This window comes from Thecamonas trahens (genome assembly GCF_000142905.1).
Source record: "Thecamonas trahens ATCC 50062 unplaced genomic scaffold supercont1.20, whole genome shotgun sequence".
NCBI classification, from domain to species: domain Eukaryota; order Apusomonadida; family Apusomonadidae; genus Thecamonas; species Thecamonas trahens.
The window spans coordinates 206,022-223,654 of NW_013657660.1; the positions used below are offsets into that span (position 1 = coordinate 206,022).

Here is a 17,633-nt window from a genome sequence, read left to right on the forward strand (position 1 = left end):
GATTGGGGTGTTCGGCGTGGTGCCACCCCGGTTGGGGTAGAGGTGGTGGGGGGGGAGGGGAGTGGGGTTCTCTGCAAAGGGTTGCGGCAATTGCGGCTCGCTGCGCGTTTTAATCCTTTTTTGGAGCATGGTGCGAGGCTAGTCGCTGCCGAGTGCATGCAACCATGACTGGATCAAGGACTTGGATGGCATGACAAAGCCCGATGATGAGCGAGCAGTCCATGACTTGGTGAAGCAGGAAGGCGTGAGCGCGGTCAAAGCCACTCGCTACGCTGACCTTGTCACAGCACAGCACCACATTGATCATCTCCAGGCGAGCAGCCACTTTCGCGCCAAGCCAACGAGCCAGCGCCCAACTGCCAGCCACCCACACAGCCCACCACCACCACACTCGCGCACACACATACACACACATACACACACATACACACACATACACACACATACACACACATACACACACATACACACTCGCACGCAAACATGGCAGGGACACAGCCCCGCCGCAGTGAACGCGGCAGGGAACTTCCGCCGCCGCCCTCTGCCGCCACCGCCGCCGCCGCTCACGCCACTGGCTCGTCGGCCTCCCGCAGGTCCGCCAAGCGACGCCACCGCCGCCACCGCCGTCACCGGACCCGCGACGGTTCGTCCTACCGCATCCCCTACGAGTCTGGCTCGCTCTCCCGTTCGGCAGGCCCTGCCGAGGATGATGCCAGCCACATCGACCATGCCGACCATGCCGACCATGCCGCCTCGGCCTCAGCCTCGGCTCGCCGCGACCAGCCCCCTCTGTCACCCTCGCCCTCGCCGCCGCGCCGTGCCTCCTCGCCACCGCCGCCTGTCGACACCTCTGCTGGTGATGCTGCCTTTCTCCGTGACTATGCCGCAAGGCTGAGCGTCGAGCTGGCTCGCGAGCAGGGCACCGTGCTTGACCCGGCCGAGGCTGCTGTCCTCGTTGCCGAGGCCGAGGCTGCCGGCGCTGCTGGCGGTCGCGGCGGAAGCCTTCCTGATGACACACCGGTTCCGGCATGGTGGACCGATCGCGCGCTAGTGGCGCCGCTTATTGTGTCGTACGACACCCACGTGGACGCACTGCAGGAGACCGCCCGCGTGCGGGAGGAGCAGCTCACGGCTGCCCGCACCAACATTGCCACTCTGGCATCCGAGAATTCTTCACTCCGCGCCGAGCTAGACCGCGCGCTGGAGGCCCTGCATAGTCGCGCGTCCGACGCCGCGGCCTCCGGCTCGGGCCTCGCTGTCGCTGCTGCAGGTCTCACTCCGTCGGACGCCGAGGAGCTCGCCGAAATGCACGACCGCATCGGCCTGTACCAGGAGGAGAACAACATCCTCATGTCGCAGGTCTCGGTGCTGCAGGGCGAAGTCGACGCGCTCCGCACTGAGCTCGACTCGACTCGTAGCTCCAGCTCGTCGAGCTCGACGCAGCTGCAGCGAATGGCTGCCTCGCTCGACGAAGCGACCGCGGTCGCCGCCGAGGCCAGCGCCCGTGCTGCCGCCCTGCAAGACGAGCTCGACCGGAAGAGCTCCGAACTCGAGCTCCGTGAGCAGGAGGCTGCCTCGGCCCGCGCCGCAAACTCGGCGCTCGAGGAGACAGTCGCTCGTGCCAAGCTCCAGACCGCCGAGTACAAGGATGCCGTCGACTCGCTCGCTGCCCAGCAGGCTGCGCTTGTCTCCGAAGCCTCGGCCGCCGCCGACGCCGTCCAGGCCTCGGCCGTTCTCCGCTCCAAGATCACTGACCTTGAGCGGTCGCTTGAGGCTGCCAACGCCCGCGCCACCCAGCGCGAGCACGCGCTCGTCCAGGAGCGCGACGAGGTTGTGACCGCCATGCACTCGCTCGAGCGCAGGCTCGAGACCTCGCAGCGCGACCTCGACGAAGCCTACCTTCGTGTCAAGCAGGCGCTCGACGCACTCGACGAGGTCCGCTCCGAGCGCGACCGCGCCCTCCTCCGCGCTCAACATGCCGAGGCCAGCCTTGAGAGCTGCCAGACCTCCCTCGCCGCCGCTATGGCCGGCGAGTCGGCCGACCATGCCGCCTTGCTCGCTGCCGAGCGCGCGCGCTGGGAGGCCGAGCTGGAGAAGACATCCCGTGAGCTCGGAGCTGCCCAGGATGCCAACATCAAGCTCTCTGCCGAGTCTGAGCGCCTCGCCCGCGAAGCCAAGCGGTTCGAAGCCGAGCTCGAGGCGATCCAATCGACAGCCGGCCGCCGGCGCGCTCGCGAGCGTGAAGAGGAGCTCACTGGTGCGCTGCGGACCGCCCAGCGCGCTGCTGCCGACGCCGACGCCACAGCCGAGTCTGCGCGGAACAAGCACCGCCGCAAGGAAGCCGAGTGGGCCCGCGAGCGCGCCACGCTTGAGACCCAGCTGACAGAGGCATCCAAGCGCATCCGCCATCTCGAGTCCGAGTCTCTCGCCGCTCACGACGAGCGCGTCACTGCGCTCGAGTCCCGCAACGCCATGGCCGAGCAGGTCAAGCTCGCCCAGGACGCCGCCGCCCGAACCGAGCGCCGTGCCGCCACCCAGCTTGCCACCCTCGAGCGCTCGTCGCAGGCCGCTGTCGGCGATCTCGAGCACGCGCTCCGCCTCGCACAGCGCAACCTCGATGACCACGCGCTCGAGGCACAGGAGCTCGTCGCTGCCCAAAAGGCGCTCACCGCAAAATGGCGCGCGGCAGCGTCAGCCACCGCCGACGAGTTTAGCGCCGCGCGCAAGGACCTCGAGGCCCAGCTTGCGCGCGCTCATACCCGCATCGACCAGCTCTCCGGGCGCGTCGCCGACCTTCTCCGCGAGCGCGCGTCTATGATGGAGGCCGCCGAGGCCCAGGCCGTCGTCACATCGCAGCTCCGCGCCATGCTCGACGCCGCCGAGCGCAAGGCTGCCGCCGACAAGCTTCGTATCGCCAAGCTCGCCGCCGCGCCCGCCGCTAACGAGAACGCGCCGGCAGACGCGGCCGCAGGTCCGGCGCCGGCTGCGCCGGCCTCGTCGCTCCGCGCCTCGCTCGAGGCCCAGAAGCAGCGCCACAAGTCTACCAGCCAGAGCCTGCGGGCATGACCTTGTGATGCATGGAACAAATCGTTTTTTTTACAGCCGCGAGCGCAGCAGCAAGCTTCACGCCGAGTTGAGCGTGGGATCAGCCTCGTCGATGACGTAGGGGAGGTCGACGGCGACGCCGGAAAAGGCCTCCAGACCCTCGCCGGCGTACGAGACGGCGGGCGCGATCTCAAAGAGCGCGTCGAGCGAGGGTTGAGCCGAGAGCGCACCGCCGGCGTCAGCAAACCACGAGGCATGGAGCTCGGCAAGCGCCATGCGGGCGGTCTCCGGGCAGTCTGAGCCGGTGCCCGGCGCGTTCTTGAGCGGCGAAAAGTCGCGGGCGCGCGCGCCCTGGAGGATAGCGAGCGAGTCGCCGGCCGAGGGAAAGACGTCAAAGATGAAGAGCTCGAGCTTGATGCCGGTGTTGGAAGTCGGCTTGATCGTCTCCGAGCCGTCGTCCGAGACGTGCGGGATCTTCTTGTGCGCCACGTGGTGGACCATGTCGTGAAGGTAGGTCGACGCCGTGGCCTTGAGAAAGTCGACGGTGTAAAAGTGGTTGACGATGTTGGCCGCCGAGTACACGAGCGAGCCGTCGTCCGTCCTTTCCTCAGCGAGCTCCTTGGGAAGCTCCGAGTACTCGAGGACATGTGTGACGCCGTCGCGGAGAGCGAGGACGCCAACCTTCTCGGCCGGTTCGAGCTTGGGGATGACCTTGACGCCGACGCCAACGCCTGCGGCAACGCAGTACCCGATGAACACCGGGTCGGCGACCTTGGCGAGACAGTTGTCGACGCAGTACGTGTGGACGTACTTGACGCCGCGGGCCTCCATGTCGGCGAGCACGCCGCGCTTGTCGAGCGCCTCGTAGATGCCGCCGTTGCCGTCGGGTGCGCGGGCGAGCTTGCCGGCCGACTCGAGAATGAGCTTGCCGTCGACGGTCAGGCACGGGAGCGTGCCCTGCTGGAAGAACATGATCTGGTCCTGGGCGAGGCCAAACCACTCGTTGTCAGTAAAGAAGGCCTGAGTCGGCGCGTCAGTCGGCGCCGAGGTCATGATGTACCACGGGATGACCACCGATCCGGCGGGCTTGCCGGCCTTAGCCGCGGCAAGCGCCTGGACCTTGGCGATGCGCTCGGCCTGGAGCTGGAAGAGCGACTTGCCCGATGGCGCGCCGATGTCGTAGCATCCCTTGGGCTGCGACGAGCCGAGGCGGGTCCCCTGCCCGCCGGCAAGCAGGACGGCCGCCACCTCGCCGGCAGCCACGGCGTCAAGCCCGCCAGCCCACCACGTGTCGAGCTGGTCCTTGCCCACAGCATCCTCGGCCTCGATAGCATGCAGCGGCGCAATGGCCGACGGATCCGAAAACGTCTCCTCGCACGCCGCCATGGCCCGCGAGTGGAACCGCGCCAGCACATCCAGATCCACCTCGGCCAGCTCGCCCGCCAGCGCTGCCTGCGCCTCACCATCGAGCGTGTCATAGAACCGCAGGACGTGGGCCTGCCCAGCCGCCTCGAAGCGGGTGCGAAGCTCAGTGATGTCTGCCATGCTGTTCGTGCGTGTGTTGCGAAGAGAGGAGGGAGAGGAGGGGAGAGAGAGAGAGGAGTGTCTGTACCAGCACCAGCTACTCTTTGCTGCCTCTCCCTCTCTCTCTCTCCGCTGTTCTGTCTGGCTGCGGGGAAACCCGAATTTGTTCGGTCGCTCCCTCCCCTCCCCCTCCCGCCAGCCCACACAATCACGCGAGACAATTTTGTTCGGTGGAGAGCCGCGGGGGGACTAGGATGCCGGGCCGACAAGAGCGGCGACCGTGTCAAACAGAGTCGACGCTTCGATGGGCTTGGAGATGAGGGCATCCATCTGGAGAACAGCCTTGAGCGTCTTGGGCAGGTTGAAGCCATTGACGTCGGCCGAAGTGAAGATGAGCTTGACACCCTTGAGCGCCGGGTTGCAGCGGACAGTGAGGGCGAGGCCAAGGCCCGAGATAGAGTGGACAAAGGCGTGATCGCCCATGGCCGGGAACTTTTCGTCGATGCAGAAGAGATCAAAGGCGGCGCCGGTGGCAAGAGCGGCCGAGGCGTCGGGCGGGGCGAGAGCCCGGACCACGGTGGCGCCAAACGACTCGAACGCGTCCGAGGTGGCGGCCAGTGACGCTTCGTTGGCGTCGGCGACAAGGACGCGGAAGACAGCGCGGCCCCAGTCGGCGATGGACGGGCCCGATGCCGACGCCGACGCCGAAGTCGGCGCCGCGGTCGACTCTGGCGCTCCGCGGGCCTCGCCAGAGCCAGAGCCAGAGCCAGAGCCAGAGCCAGAGTCTGTGCCCGAGCCCGTGCCAGAGCCAGAGGTGACGGGCGTGACGGCCTTGGAGCCGTGGGCCGAGCTGGGCGCCGAAGACGGCGTCGCGGGTTCGGCCAACACCGGCCCGGCCGACGGCAGCGGGACTGTGCCGACATCGTCGACGTCGCGGACAAACTCGTGCTCGAGCAGCTCGTGGACTGAGGGGCGCTCGTCCGGGTTGATCATGAGGCAGCGCGAGAGAAAGTCTTGCGCGGCAGGCGAGATGTTGGTGGGGATGGCGACGGGCGTCTCGCGGTCCCAGTGCCTCACCAACGCCGCAAAGTTCTTGAGGTGCGGGTTGGGCGGCTTGCCCGAGAGCATCTCCAGCACTGTTGCGCCGAACGAGTAGATATCCGACTTCATGCCGTAGCCCTTTTCCAGCACCACCTCGGGCGCCATCCACAGCGGGGTGCCCGTCACGGTGCCCGACATGTTCTCGCCCTGCGTCAGCTCTTCGATCTCCTTGGAAGCGCCAAAGTCCGAGAGCTTGACAATGCCGTCGTTCGAGACAAGCACGTTGGCGCCCTTGATGTCGCGGTGCAGAATGTTGCACGAGTGCAGGTACGCGAGCCCCGTGAGGATCTGCCGCGCGTACACCTTCGTCAGGTCCTCCGGGAACGGGCCAAACTTGGAGAGCATTGACTCGACGGACCCGCCGGGCACATACTCCATAAACACAAACAGCACGTTGTCCTGAAAGTCCGTCCCCAGATACTTGACCACGTGCGGATGGTCGAGCTTGGACAGCAGCCGCACCTCCTTGATCACGTTGTTCACCCGCGACTTGTGCTCTGAAATGAGAATCTCCTTCACCGCCATCAGCTCGCCCGTATCGAGATGCAACCCGAGATAGACCGAACAGAACGCGCCCTGGCCCAGCAAGTTGCCCTTCCGCCACCGGACCTTGGACACCGCCGTGAGGCCTGCAGAGCCCGACGCGCCTGCCGCGGCGGCTGCCTCGACCCCGCCCGTCTCCTTGGTCTCGTCGTCCTTGGCCTTGCGCTTCGACTTGGACTTGTGCTTGCTCTTCTCCTTCTCGCCATGGTGCTTGCTCTTCTTATGCTTCCGCTTCTTCTTCTCCTTCTCTTTCTCCTATTTCCCACCGCACACACACACACACACACCAGCCACGCACCACAACGAGTCAGCCACACAGTCAGCCACACAGTCAGCCACACAGTCAGCCACACCCACCACTGCCGCCCGCCCATAACCGGCTCTGGAGCAACCCCTCCCCTTCCCCTATGCTCCCATCCCACCATCCATACTCCTACTCCCCACCATGCCCGCATCCACACCCACTCCCCCCTCCCTCCCACACCCACGCCCTCCCACACCCACGCCCTCCCCCAGCCAAGCCCAGCCGAGCCCAGCTCCAAAAAAGGCCTCCCAGTCTTCCCGCTGCTCGCCCCCCCCCCCTTACGTTTCCCGCCCCCTTCCTCCCTTGCACCCCCCCCCCCCCCTCCTCCTGCTCCACTGGCCCATCGAGCACCTTACCATCCTGCTCCTGCTCCTGCCCCTGAGCACCGTTGACGAGAGGTGCTGGCCGTACCCTTTCCCTGCTCCACACCCGCGCCCGCCTCGGAAGAAGGCCCCGTGCCGATCGATCACTCGGCATGCTGCCAGGCCGACCACTGCCACCACTGCACCACCGCCCCCACCCCCAACACACACACACACACACACATATATATATTTTATATATACCTCTCTCCCTCTCTCATGGAGGCCTTGCAAACACGCAAGCGCCGCAGGGAGGAGCTTGGTCCGTCGGCCACGCCGTCAGCAGGCTCGTCGCCCTCGCCACGGACCTCGTCACAGGCCTCGCCCTCGCACCCAGCCGCGGCACGCCCTGTCAAGCGCGCGTGTCTGCTCCCGCAGTGGAAGCCAGGGTCAGTGGCACGAGCTGCAGTCGCTGCATCACCTCGAGCTACGGCGGCTAAGGTCCGTGTGCTGGTCGGCGAGGCAGTGGATGAGGTGCTGGCCATTGGCGAGACGGTCGTTCTGCCGGAGACGTCCGCCGGCCGCGGAGCAGCAGGCGCCACGGGCGGGCCGGTCCTCGGCCTCGCCTGGGCACCGCTGGAACCGGTAGTGGTGGCTGCAGTGGCGCCCGGAGGACTGGATCCGCCGGACGCGCCGATGAGTGCAGCCGCCAGCGCCGGCGCAGAGCTGCAGCTGTGGCGGGTGGGTGCGGTGAGCGCGAGCGGGGCCGAGAGCCTGGCGTGGGAGGCGACGGTGACGGTCGGCGGTGGCCCTGTCCGCGTCCTGGCGTTCTGCCCGTGTTCGGCCGGGCCGGGGCGGCTAGGTGTGCTGGCGACGGCGGGGAGCGATGGGCGGGTGAGGTTGTATGTGCTCCCGACAGGGCTCACTGGCGAGGCCGCCCTCGAGCCGCTGGTGGAGATTGCGGTCGACGGTGTGGCGTTTACGTGTGTGGCATGGAGCGCGGCGTCGCTGTCACTGGCGCTGCTGGCGCTGGGTGGGACGGACGGACGGATCTACGTGTACCAGATTCAGTCACTGTCCGAGGCTGCGGCGGCCGAGCCGCTGGTGGTCCTGCCCGGGCACGCGCAGGCAGTGATGGACCTCGACTGGGCGCCGCTGCAGTCGCCCGGCCTTGTAGCTGCGCGGTCGTTCCGATCTGGCGCACCGCTCCTAGCGTCGGCCGGATGGGATGGCGCCGTCAAGGTCTGGTCGCTGGCTGCGCCGCTGGAGGCGGCAGCGGTTGTGCAGCTCTCGTCGGTTCCCATCCGGACCATGCACTGGCTTCCTGTGGTCCCGCCCAAGGCGAGCGGGGGCCGGGGGGCGGCAGCGGTGGCCGACGAGAGCATCGCCACGCTGCGGACTCAGATGCGGCTGAAGGATACATTTCTCTCGGGCGCCGGGCGGCACTTTGTGCCCGGCATGGCGGCGCAGCTGTCCGAGGCCTCGTCGCTGGGAATGGCGTCGCCGCTGCTGGTGGGCATAGAGAACGGATCCGTTCTCCTTGTTCACCTCGACTTTAGCGCCAAGAACTGGTCGCGCCAGTACAAGCACGATGCCGCTCTTGCCGAGCTGGCGGTCTCCGACGATGGCCTTGTGATGGCGCTGGCCGACTTTCGTGGGCGGACGGCGACGGTGGCGGGCGCGACGGCCGAGTCGGCCCGCGGCTGCGTCGCACATCACGCTATCGCGAGCATTGTCGACACCGCCAGCAACTCTGTCCGCCTCGTCACTGGAGCCGCCGTCGCCCGCCTTTCCGTCCCGCTGCCTCCAACCCCGATCTCCGTCGCCGAGTCTGCCAAATCGGTCGCCTTTGCCCCGACAGACCCGGACCAGCTCGGCGAGCCTCTGGCCGGGCACATGCTTGCCTCTGGCCTCGGTGCTGGCCTTCTTGTCATCCAGTGGCTGGCGCTGCCGTAATTGACCGTCTTGGCCACATCATGAACAAACTCCCGGCCGATGTCTCTCTCTCTCTCTCCCCTCTCTCTCTGTGGCTGACGACCGGTTGAGCGACCAGCAGAGTGGTGGAGCAGGGCGAGCAAGAGCTTCGCTACGGCCAGGAGGGAAGGGGGCGGGACAGACGGCCTCAACCACACCCATCTCCAATACTACCCCACTATGTTCCGGAGCCTCACCTCGACTGCTGCGCCGTCTGTGGCTGCTGCCACCGGCCAGGCCGCCCGCGGCTTTGCCGCAGCTGCCGCCGCCCGCCTCGACTTTGCTCTCTCCGAGGAGCAGCGGGCGCTGGACGACATGTCCAAGCAGTTTGCCCGCGAGGTCATCATCCCCGTGGCCGCCGAGCACGACCAGACCGGCGAGTACCCGTGGGAGGTTGTACGTTGGTGAAGGAAGGGGGGAGGGGGAGGGGGGGGGAGGGGGAGGGGGAGGGGGGGGGGGAGGAGAGGGAGACTCACTCTGCCGAAAACCAATGCGCAAACCGCCTCTGCCTGGCAATAACGCGACACACATATGCACCGCACGACCGCTGCGTGTCACAGATCAAGCAGGCGCACGCGCTCGGTCTGATGAACCCGCACATTCCCGAGGCGTACGGCGGGCTTGGGCTCGGCGGCGTCGAGTCGTGCATCATTGCCGAGAACTTGGCGTACGGGTGCTCCGGCATCGGAACCGCCATCGAGGGCCCGGCGCTGGCCGAGGCGCCGATCATTGTGGGTGCGTCCGACGAGCAGAAGAAGAAGTACCTCGGCCGGATGACTGAGGAGCCGCTCATTGCCTCGTTTGCGGTGACTGAGCCCGGCGCAGGCTCGGATGTGGCCGGCGCCAAGACGACTGCGGTGAAGAAGGGTGACGACTGGGTCATCAACGGCTCCAAGATGTGGATCACCGGCGCCGGGCACGCCAACTGGATCTTTGTCCTCGCCCGTACCGATGCCAACGCCCGGACCGGTGCGGCCTTTACCGGCTTTATTGTCGATGGCGACACGCCTGGTGTCAACGTCGGCCGCAAGGAGGTGAACGTGGGCCAGCGCGCGTCGGACACCCGCGGCATCACCTTTGAGGACGTTGTCGTGCCTGACGCCAACCGCGTCGGCGCCGAGGGTTACGGCTTCAAGCTCGCCATGGCCGCCTTTGACATCACCCGCCCCGAGGTTGCATCGGGCGCGGTCGGCCTCGCTGACCGTGCCAAGGACGAGGCGCTTGCGTACTCGCTCGAGCGCAAGACCTTTGGCACCGAGATCTTCAACCACCAGGACGTCGCCTTCCGCATCGCCGACCTCGAGACCGGCGTCCAGCTCGGTCGCCTCATGGCCCGCCGCGCTGCCTGGGAGCTCGACCAGGGCCGCCCCTCGACCTACTACGCCTCCATGGCCAAGCGCCACGCCGGTGACCACGCCATGCACGCCGCATGCGAGGCTTGCTACATCTTTGGTGGCAACGGCTTCAACACCGAGTACCCCGTCGAGAAGCTCATGCGCGACGCCCGCATCTACTCCATCTACGAGGGCACCTCGGGCATCCAGCGGCTCAACGTCTCGCGCCTCATGCGCCGCGCTTTTGAGGCCGGTGCCAACCCCGGCGGCCCTGATGCCTAACTCCCTCCTGCCCACCCGTACACCCATCATTCATCAGTACACGCAGCACACGCAGCACACGCAGCACACGCAGTACTCGCATCGGTCACCCGAAAACTCGGCCGCCTCTCCAGGTCCGAGTGGCAACCAGCCGCCGCCACCGCAGCCTTCCATTCTTTCCCAGCTGCCCACCCTCTCGCCACCACTTCACCCACCACCACCACACACACACGCACACACACGCACACACTCTCTCTCTCTCTCTCTCTCTCTCTCGTGCGCACACACACATCAAATACACACCATGGCATCCACAGAGTCCAGGCTCCTCGCTACCGGCGGCGACACCGAAGCCTGTGCCGCCATTCTCCGCGACGCCGTCGCCGCCTCGGACGCCACCGCCCTGCACACCTTCATCGACTTCAGTAAGCCCATCGCCATGTCCCCATCCCTACCCCTACCCCATCCTACCCCTACCTCCTACCCCTCCACACTCACATCCCTCTCTCTCTCTCTCTCTCCAGTGACGTCGAACGACCGCCCGCCGGTGGTCCGGATCAACCTGGTCACAGTCTTCTCCAACGAGCTGGGTAAGGTCACCGACCGCCAGGTCCACGAGGCGGTGGCGAGTGCAGCACACGGCAAGCTGGCTGGGCAAGAGTCGTTTGTGGAGCAGCTGGGCAAGATCGCCAAGGACATGGCTGACCGGCTGCAGGCTGCAGAGCTGTGGAAGGAGACGGCGGTTTGGCTGGCCCGGGTGCCTATGGAGCGCATGCCTGCTGGCGACCGCTTTGTGCTCAACGTCAAGATTGCGCAGGTGTACCTGCAGATTCCCGACTCGATCTCGGCCGGCGCGTACCTCAATCGGGCGCTCAAGGACCAGGCGGCGTGCAAGGACGAGCAGTACTCGACCCTGTTCAACGTGTGCCGGGCGCAGGTCCTCGACTACTCGGGCCAGTTCTACAAGGCTTTCAAGATGTACTACGACCTCTCGTGCCGGGGCCTCCTTGCCGAGGAGAAGATCCACTGCCTCCGCATGTCGGTCATTTGCGCCGTGCTGGCCAAGGCCGGGCCCATGCGCTCGCGCGCGCTCGCGCTTATCTACAAGGACGAGCGCGCCAAGACCCTCGACTGCTTTTCCATTCTGGAGAAGATGTACCTACGCCGCATCCTGCGCCCCGAGGAGATCGAGGCATTCAAGGCCCAGCTCTCGCCGCACCACATCGCCAAGGGCCACGACGGCTCCACCATTCTCGAGCGCGCCGTCCGTGAGCACAACGTCCAGGCCGTCGCCGGCCTCTATACCACCATCGCCTTTGCCCAGCTCGGCGCCATCCTCAACATCACGCCCGAGGATGCCGAAGAAATCGTCGCTGAACTCATTTCGCGCGGCTCACTCTCGGGCTCCATCGACCAGGCCGCTGGCTTTGCCTCGTTCTCCTCCGACTCGGCCCTCGACACCTGGGACTCGAGCATTGCCGCCATCTGCCAGGACGTTAACGCCATCATTGCCCCCATCGCTGAGCGTTTCCCCGAGTTCATCGAGTCATAAGCCCAAAACCGACGCACCAATCCCCACCGATCACCCTCCATCATCATCGCCTGCCCCCCCCCCACCCCCTCGCCCCGCTGTCGATCGTACTGCAGGTCGCAAGCGCCCACACTTCGGCCACCTCCCCCCACCACCACTCCAGCCCACGCCATCCCATCACCCCCACCCACCCCACCACCCACCACCCACCCCTTCAACCCCACGTCTCAATACACATGTCCACCGCGTGGTCACGCAAAGGCCGCGGCGAGGCCCAGTCGTGGGAGGCCCTAGGTGGGCGCGCCACGTCAGTGGAGCAGCTGACCTCGGGCCCCACGGGCTACCACCCTCCGCCGACCAACTCCGCCGCGGCGACCGGAGCGGGTGTGGGCATGGCGGCTGCAGCTATGCCCCACCCTGCTCCCACGCCGGCGTCTCTGGCAGGGCCCGCTGCGCCCGGCCCCGCGCCCGCTGCACTCAACCCGTACCATTCGCAGCCTCAGCAGGTAGCGGGGCACGGCGAGCAGTGCCGGCACGGGCACTCGCACGGCGGTGGCGCGGGACACGGGCACTCGCATGGCAGTGCCGGAGCCGGTATGATGCCTGCACTGACCGGTTCGGACCGTGACCTGTTTGTGGCCTGTGGTGCCGGTAACCTCGACCTGGTCAAGCGGCTGGTGGCCATGGGCGGTGACGTGCGGTCGTTTGACGCCAAGGGCGCGACCGCGCTCCACTGGGCGGCGCTTAACAACCAGACAGCCGTGGTGCGGTATCTGCTGGCCGAGGGTGCGGATCCAAATGCGCCCAACTCGGTCTCGCTTCAGACGCCGCTCCACTGGGCCGCTATCCACGGCTACATGGACACGGTCAAGATCCTGCTCGATGAGGGCAAGGCCGACCTGGCCAAGTCGGACGCGCAGGGCTTCAACGCCCTTCACCACGCCGTGCAGTACGGGCAGACGCTCTGCGCCCACTTTCTCATCGAGCGTGGGCTCGACGTTGACTCGCGCGACGACGCCCAGCACACGCCGCTCCTCTGGGCTGCCTACCGTGGGCACGCCGAGACCGCCCAGTATCTGCTCTCGCGCGGCGCCTCCATCCATGCCCAGGACGAGACTGGATGCTCGGCGCTGCACTGGACCGCGCTCAAGAACCATCTCGAGGTGGCCAAAATTCTCGTCAAGGCTGGTGCCTCGCTCGAGCTCCGCGACGACTCGGACTGCACGCCCGAGGCGTGCGCTGTGGAGAAAAACCACACCACCCTCGCACAGTACCTCAACTGGGTCCGGGTTGCCGGCTCGGCCGACTCGGCCGACGCCCTCATCGCCTCTTCATCCAAGACCGACAAGGCCGTGGTCTACGGCACCTTTGCCGCCCTCTTCCCAGCGCTCGGTGCTCTCCTCGGCTGGTTTTCGCTCCTCTCCGCGCTCGTGGTCTGCTTCCCACTCGTCGGCGGTCTCGTCTACCTGCTCCGCTCGCGGCTGACCACCGACAATCAGGACTTTGCCTACCTCGGCATCCTGCACTCGTCAGTCCTTGTCGGCTACTCGCTCTGGGTCCGGGTTGTCCTGCCGCTGGCGGCGCCGTCGATCTTCTCCTCAATCGCCATCCTTGTCCTCACCATTGTTGCCGGCACCGCGTACTGGCGGCTGGTGCGATCGGATCCGGGCTTTACTGCCGTTGCCGAGGACTTTGACTCGATGCTCGACGACGCCGCCGCTGGGCGGTCGTCGGGCGCCTTTTGCCGGCACTGCAAGACCCGCAAGCCGTTGCGCTCGGAGCACTGCCTCAAGTGCAAGCGGTGTGTCTCCAAGTACTCGCACCACTGCCCGTGGGCAAACAACTGTGTCGGCGGCGGGAACCAAGGCGCGTCGCTCGCCTGCCTCCTCGCCGCCACCCTGCTCATGTATCTGTTCGAGGCCCAGACGCTGGTGGCGGTGACCAACTCGGCGCGTGGGCTCTCGATGTGGAACGTCTTTGGCCTCATCACCCACATGTACGCCCTCTCACCCTCGCTCTTTCTCGTCTTTGCTTGGGGCGTCATCAACACGCTCTGGATGACTCGCCTCTCGTACTCGACGCTCCTCTACCTGCGGACAGGGCTCACCATCCACGAGAACCTCACCCGCAAGGCGTATCTCTACGCCGGTCCCGGGCGGTCGTACGCCAACCCGTTTGATGGCGGCTCAATGCTCAACATCAAGCGGTTCTTTGGCCTCGCGCCTGAGCCGTACGACTGGAGCTCGCTCTACACCCTGCCAGGCTCGGAGCACAGCGCGACCGAGCGCTCAGGCTCGGGCTCTATGATGGCTTGACCCTTAGCGGCACAGTCGTTCGGGTGCGTTGTTACGCGCCTCAAAGTGAACAACACAGTACACATTAGACAGTATATGACCCAGCGAGTCCTCTCACTTGCCGGCCGATTGGCTTCGCAGGTCTGTGGCTTGAGGATTGGAGGTCCGCACGGCCGGGATGCCGCTCGCCGCGCGTGGCGCCCATGTGCAACATGTCCAAGCTGCCGTTGCGCTGACAGTACAGCCCACTACGACATCACCTGCACGTGTGCTCATGTTTATCGCCGCCCGGTGCTGTAGAGAACGCGGCTACGACTCGGGCTTGAGCTCGTTCTTGGCCTCGGCCTCGGCCTCGCCGTCAACTGCCGGCTTGTCCTCGCTGGCCCCGCCCGCGCTCGGTGGCGCGACGTAGTCGTCATCGTATCGGGTGTGGATGCGGAGGCCAGACTCTTTGGGCCGACGCTCGAGGACCGAGTCTGGAATGATGGCGGCCTCGGTCTCGTCCTTGTACAGCAGGAGAACGCCATCGCGGAGGAGGAGCGGCGACTCGCCGACGACCAGCGCGTCCGACATGGCCCACTGCAGGTCGAGCACCGCGTCCTGCAGGTCGGCCTGCGAGGTGGCAATGAGCGGCTTGGCGACGCGGATCACGTCGAGGTCAAGACCCGAGATCGACGCAACCTGCGCCCGGAGCTCGCCCAGGCTCGCGCCCAGCGGAACAACCATCTCGGTCTGGACTGGCTCGGCCGACCAGGTTGACGGCAGCCAGCGCTGGACTCGGACGACCACGAGGTCTTCGCTCGTCTTCGTCTCGACCGGTACAACCTGCAGTGCGAGCGAGTGCCGGTCCTTGAGCGCCGGCAACGCGTCGGCAAGGGTCAGGTGGCCGAGGAGGACCGCGCCGGCACGGTGGTTGACCCGCTCGCGGAGTCGGGCGTGCATACCGCCGTCGACGACATCGCGGATGGCCGCAACGTGCATCGGGTGCGACGCCTCGAGTTGGCTCATGGCTGCGATGATGCGAGCGCGGAGGTCGTTGACCGTGATGCTGCGGTTGACAATGACCTCGACGAGGAGCGACGAGAAGCGGCGGGCCTCGCGGACGTCGCCGCGCGACGAGAGGCCGCCATCGCCACGTGAAGCGGCAGGCACAGCCGCGGCCGTATCGACCTCAGTCTGCGCCGGCGCCACCACCCGCGCGTAGTCAGAGTCGTACACAAACACCCGGATTTTGTGCTCATCGATTTTCATCGGCGCGCCGAGGGCGACGTAGACGGCCGAGCCGTCAAAGATGCCGCAGGCCTCGAGGCTCGCCTCCTCGTCCTTGTACTCTTTCGAGAGCAGGTTTCGGCAGAGCTTGAACTCGTTGACGCCGAGGCCAAGGAGCGGCGCAATGCCCTCGGCCTTCAGCTGGGCGAGCGTCTTGCGGCGATCAAAGGTGACGACCTGGTCGTACTCGACCTGCGCGCCCGGCGGCGCGTCGGGAGCCAGCGGGAGGTTAAAGTTGACCTCGAGCAGGTTCTGCTCATACTCAAAGCGGCGGACAATGACCGAGTCGCCGGGCGTCGCCGGCAGCGGCTCGGCGTACACGCACGAGCCGTCGTCGAGCCCGTGGCGGCCGTAAACAGAGTCGTCCTCGCCATCACCCGCCGGCGAAGCGTCGAGAACCCGCGCGGTGCCGCGAGCGAGATCGATGGTCACCAGCTGGATGCTCCCCGCGTCAAGGTAGGGATACTGCTCCGCAAAGGCGGCCTTGAGCGCGGAGAGCGGAGCAGTCTTGGCAATCGGCAGCGGGCGGAGCGGAGTGAAAAAGTTGGTGGCGTAGTCGTTCTCCACAATGGCGCCGGTCGACTCCATGTCGGCGAGCGTGGCAGACTGGAGCGTGAGCGCGCCTGCGCCGTCGTCGGGGAACTCTTCGCCGGGACTGCGCACCTCAAGGAGGAGCGACTTGACAGCCGGGAAGAGAAGGTCCTGCAGGCTCGAGTCAAGCTCGCGGTCGTCGTACACGGCTCCGGGCGTCTTGGTGAACGGGTTGAAGGCGCGGAGGCGGACGAGGCTGCGATCGATGCTTGCGTCGACAGCGTCAAGCTCATCGAGCGCCTCGTCGAGCGCGGCCCGCAGCGTCCGCGTCGAGTGGACCCGCAGCATCGGCGACTCGTCGCCACAGTACACCCGCAGCTTGAGCATGTTCTTCTCGTGCTCGACCTTGGCGCGATGCTCGCGGTAGGCGGCGTTTTCGGTGGCGGTGTCGGCGAGGCAGAACTCCGGGATGGCGCTCGCTGGAACGTCAGCCATGTTGCGGGCCTCGTCAACCCGCCGGTACATGAGCATGTAAGCGGTGGCCGGCGACTCTTCCGAGCCGCCGGGCGTGACCTGCTCGACCTCGGCGATGGCGTCTTCCAGGCCGACCGCCGCGAGCATCTCGGGAGTGGCGGGCGAGACCTTGGAGTCGTTAAAATTGAACCACGCGCCGAGCGCAAACGAGTATACGTACGCGTAGTAGTGGCCGCCCATGGCGCCACCGGCGTGGATCATGATGGAGAACAGCTGGTAGCGGACCGGCGCTGAGGCGCCCGTCGCGAGGAACGGCGCCATGTCCAGAAACTGCGGAAAGGTGACAAAGTCGTGGACCTTGACCCGCGACATGGTCATGTAGTCAAAGTCAAAGCGGGCGAGCTGGAGCGAGAGCAGATACGGCAGCTTCTTGATCGACATGCCCTTGAGTGCATCAACCTTGGCATTGCATCCCGAGCACTGGTACTGGTTGTCGCCCTCGAGCCGTTCGGGCTCGACAAACGCCGCGAGGCCGTCGGTGATGCTCGCCAGGCCGCGGATCGGGACCTGGATGTCCTGGAACGTGTCGTTGCGCTCCGACACATACGGGCACGCCTGGCAGTCGATGTACCCGGTCATGATGCCCTCGTACAGCGTGGTGACCAGCGCGGCTGCCGACTCGGGTGCGTCGCCTTGCTCCGGCCCCTCGGCTCCGGCAAACAGCATCCGATGCAGAAACGACTTGTCGAGCGCCTCAAACAAGACTCGGCAGAGCTCCTGCACATCGTGCTGCTCAAAGGCCTCGTTGCCAAACCACCCGAATGAGCGGGTCAGCGCCCGAGTGCCCACAGCCTCGCTCTCCATCAGATCAAGCCTGCCAAACAACTTCTGCAGCTGATACGGGATGCACGACTCGGTCTCGCCATCTGCCTCGGCGTCATAGCTCCACGAGTACAGCTTGGCCTTGAACTCGGGCGTCATGAACAGTGTCTGCAGCAGCGAGTTCATGTAGCATGTCGCGCCTGGAGCAATGGAACGGTGGTGAGTCGCATTGGAAGGCAGGGCGGAGGGGGGAGGGGGAGGGGGGGGGTGGGGGGAGGGGGAGGGAGGAGGAGGAGGGACGGAGGGTACGTTCGGTTGGGTCGG

At 66.3% G+C, this 17,633-nt stretch overlaps 8 protein-coding genes across 8 annotated transcripts; 5 read left to right on the forward strand and 3 right to left on the reverse strand.

The window, feature by feature from the left end:
• Positions 1-483: 483 nt before the first annotated feature.
• AMSG_04637 (uncharacterized protein) lies at positions 484-3,084 on the forward strand (the record flags this gene model as incomplete). The annotated part of the gene is made up of 1 exon (XM_013902857.1): positions 484-3,084. One exon carries the CDS (start codon positions 484-486, stop codon positions 3,064-3,066), a length of 2,583 nt encoding a protein of 860 aa, XP_013758311.1. The 3' UTR covers positions 3,067-3,084.
• Positions 3,079-4,645, reverse strand: AMSG_04638 (UDP-N-acetylglucosamine pyrophosphorylase). Its single transcript, XM_013902858.1, has one exon. The coding sequence runs from the start codon at positions 4,588-4,590 to the stop codon at positions 3,124-3,126; it is 1,467 nt and encodes a 488-aa protein (XP_013758312.1). The 5' UTR covers positions 4,591-4,645; the 3' UTR covers positions 3,079-3,123.
• Positions 4,646-4,745: 100 nt separating this feature from the next.
• On the reverse strand, positions 4,746-6,587 carry AMSG_04639 (STE/STE11 protein kinase; the record flags this gene model as incomplete). Its single annotated transcript, XM_013902859.1, has 2 exons — positions 4,746-6,468; positions 6,567-6,587. 2 exons carry the CDS (start codon positions 6,585-6,587, stop codon positions 4,819-4,821), a joined length of 1,671 nt encoding a protein of 556 aa, XP_013758313.1. The 3' UTR covers positions 4,746-4,818.
• A 511-nt stretch (positions 6,588-7,098) lies between these two features.
• AMSG_04640 (uncharacterized protein) lies at positions 7,099-8,815 on the forward strand (the record flags this gene model as incomplete). The annotated part of the gene is made up of 1 exon (XM_013902860.1): positions 7,099-8,815. The coding sequence occupies one exon, from the start codon at positions 7,099-7,101 to the stop codon at positions 8,773-8,775; it is 1,677 nt and encodes a 558-aa protein (XP_013758314.1). The 3' UTR covers positions 8,776-8,815.
• A 158-nt stretch (positions 8,816-8,973) lies between these two features.
• On the forward strand, positions 8,974-10,468 carry AMSG_04641 (acyl-coa dehydrogenase; the record flags this gene model as incomplete). The annotated part of the gene is made up of 2 exons (XM_013902861.1): positions 8,974-9,189; positions 9,354-10,468. 2 exons carry the CDS (start codon positions 8,974-8,976, stop codon positions 10,407-10,409), a joined length of 1,272 nt encoding a protein of 423 aa, XP_013758315.1. The 3' UTR covers positions 10,410-10,468.
• A 125-nt stretch (positions 10,469-10,593) lies between these two features.
• AMSG_04642 (COP9 signalosome complex subunit 4) lies at positions 10,594-11,966 on the forward strand. The gene is made up of 2 exons (XM_013902862.1): positions 10,594-10,813; positions 10,913-11,966. The coding sequence occupies exons 1-2, from the start codon at positions 10,693-10,695 to the stop codon at positions 11,938-11,940; spliced, it is 1,149 nt and encodes a 382-aa protein (XP_013758316.1). The 5' UTR covers positions 10,594-10,692; the 3' UTR covers positions 11,941-11,966.
• Positions 11,967-12,515: 549 nt separating this feature from the next.
• AMSG_04643 (S-acyltransferase TIP1) lies at positions 12,516-14,306 on the forward strand (the record flags this gene model as incomplete). The annotated part of the gene is made up of 1 exon (XM_013902863.1): positions 12,516-14,306. One exon carries the CDS (start codon positions 12,516-12,518, stop codon positions 14,232-14,234), a length of 1,719 nt encoding a protein of 572 aa, XP_013758317.1. The 3' UTR covers positions 14,235-14,306.
• Positions 14,307-14,474: 168 nt separating this feature from the next.
• On the reverse strand, positions 14,475-17,513 carry AMSG_04644 (ubiquitin carboxyl-terminal hydrolase). Its single transcript, XM_013902864.1, has one exon. The coding sequence runs from the start codon at positions 17,493-17,495 to the stop codon at positions 14,523-14,525; it is 2,973 nt and encodes a 990-aa protein (XP_013758318.1). The 5' UTR covers positions 17,496-17,513; the 3' UTR covers positions 14,475-14,522.
• Positions 17,514-17,633: the final 120 nt, after the last annotated feature.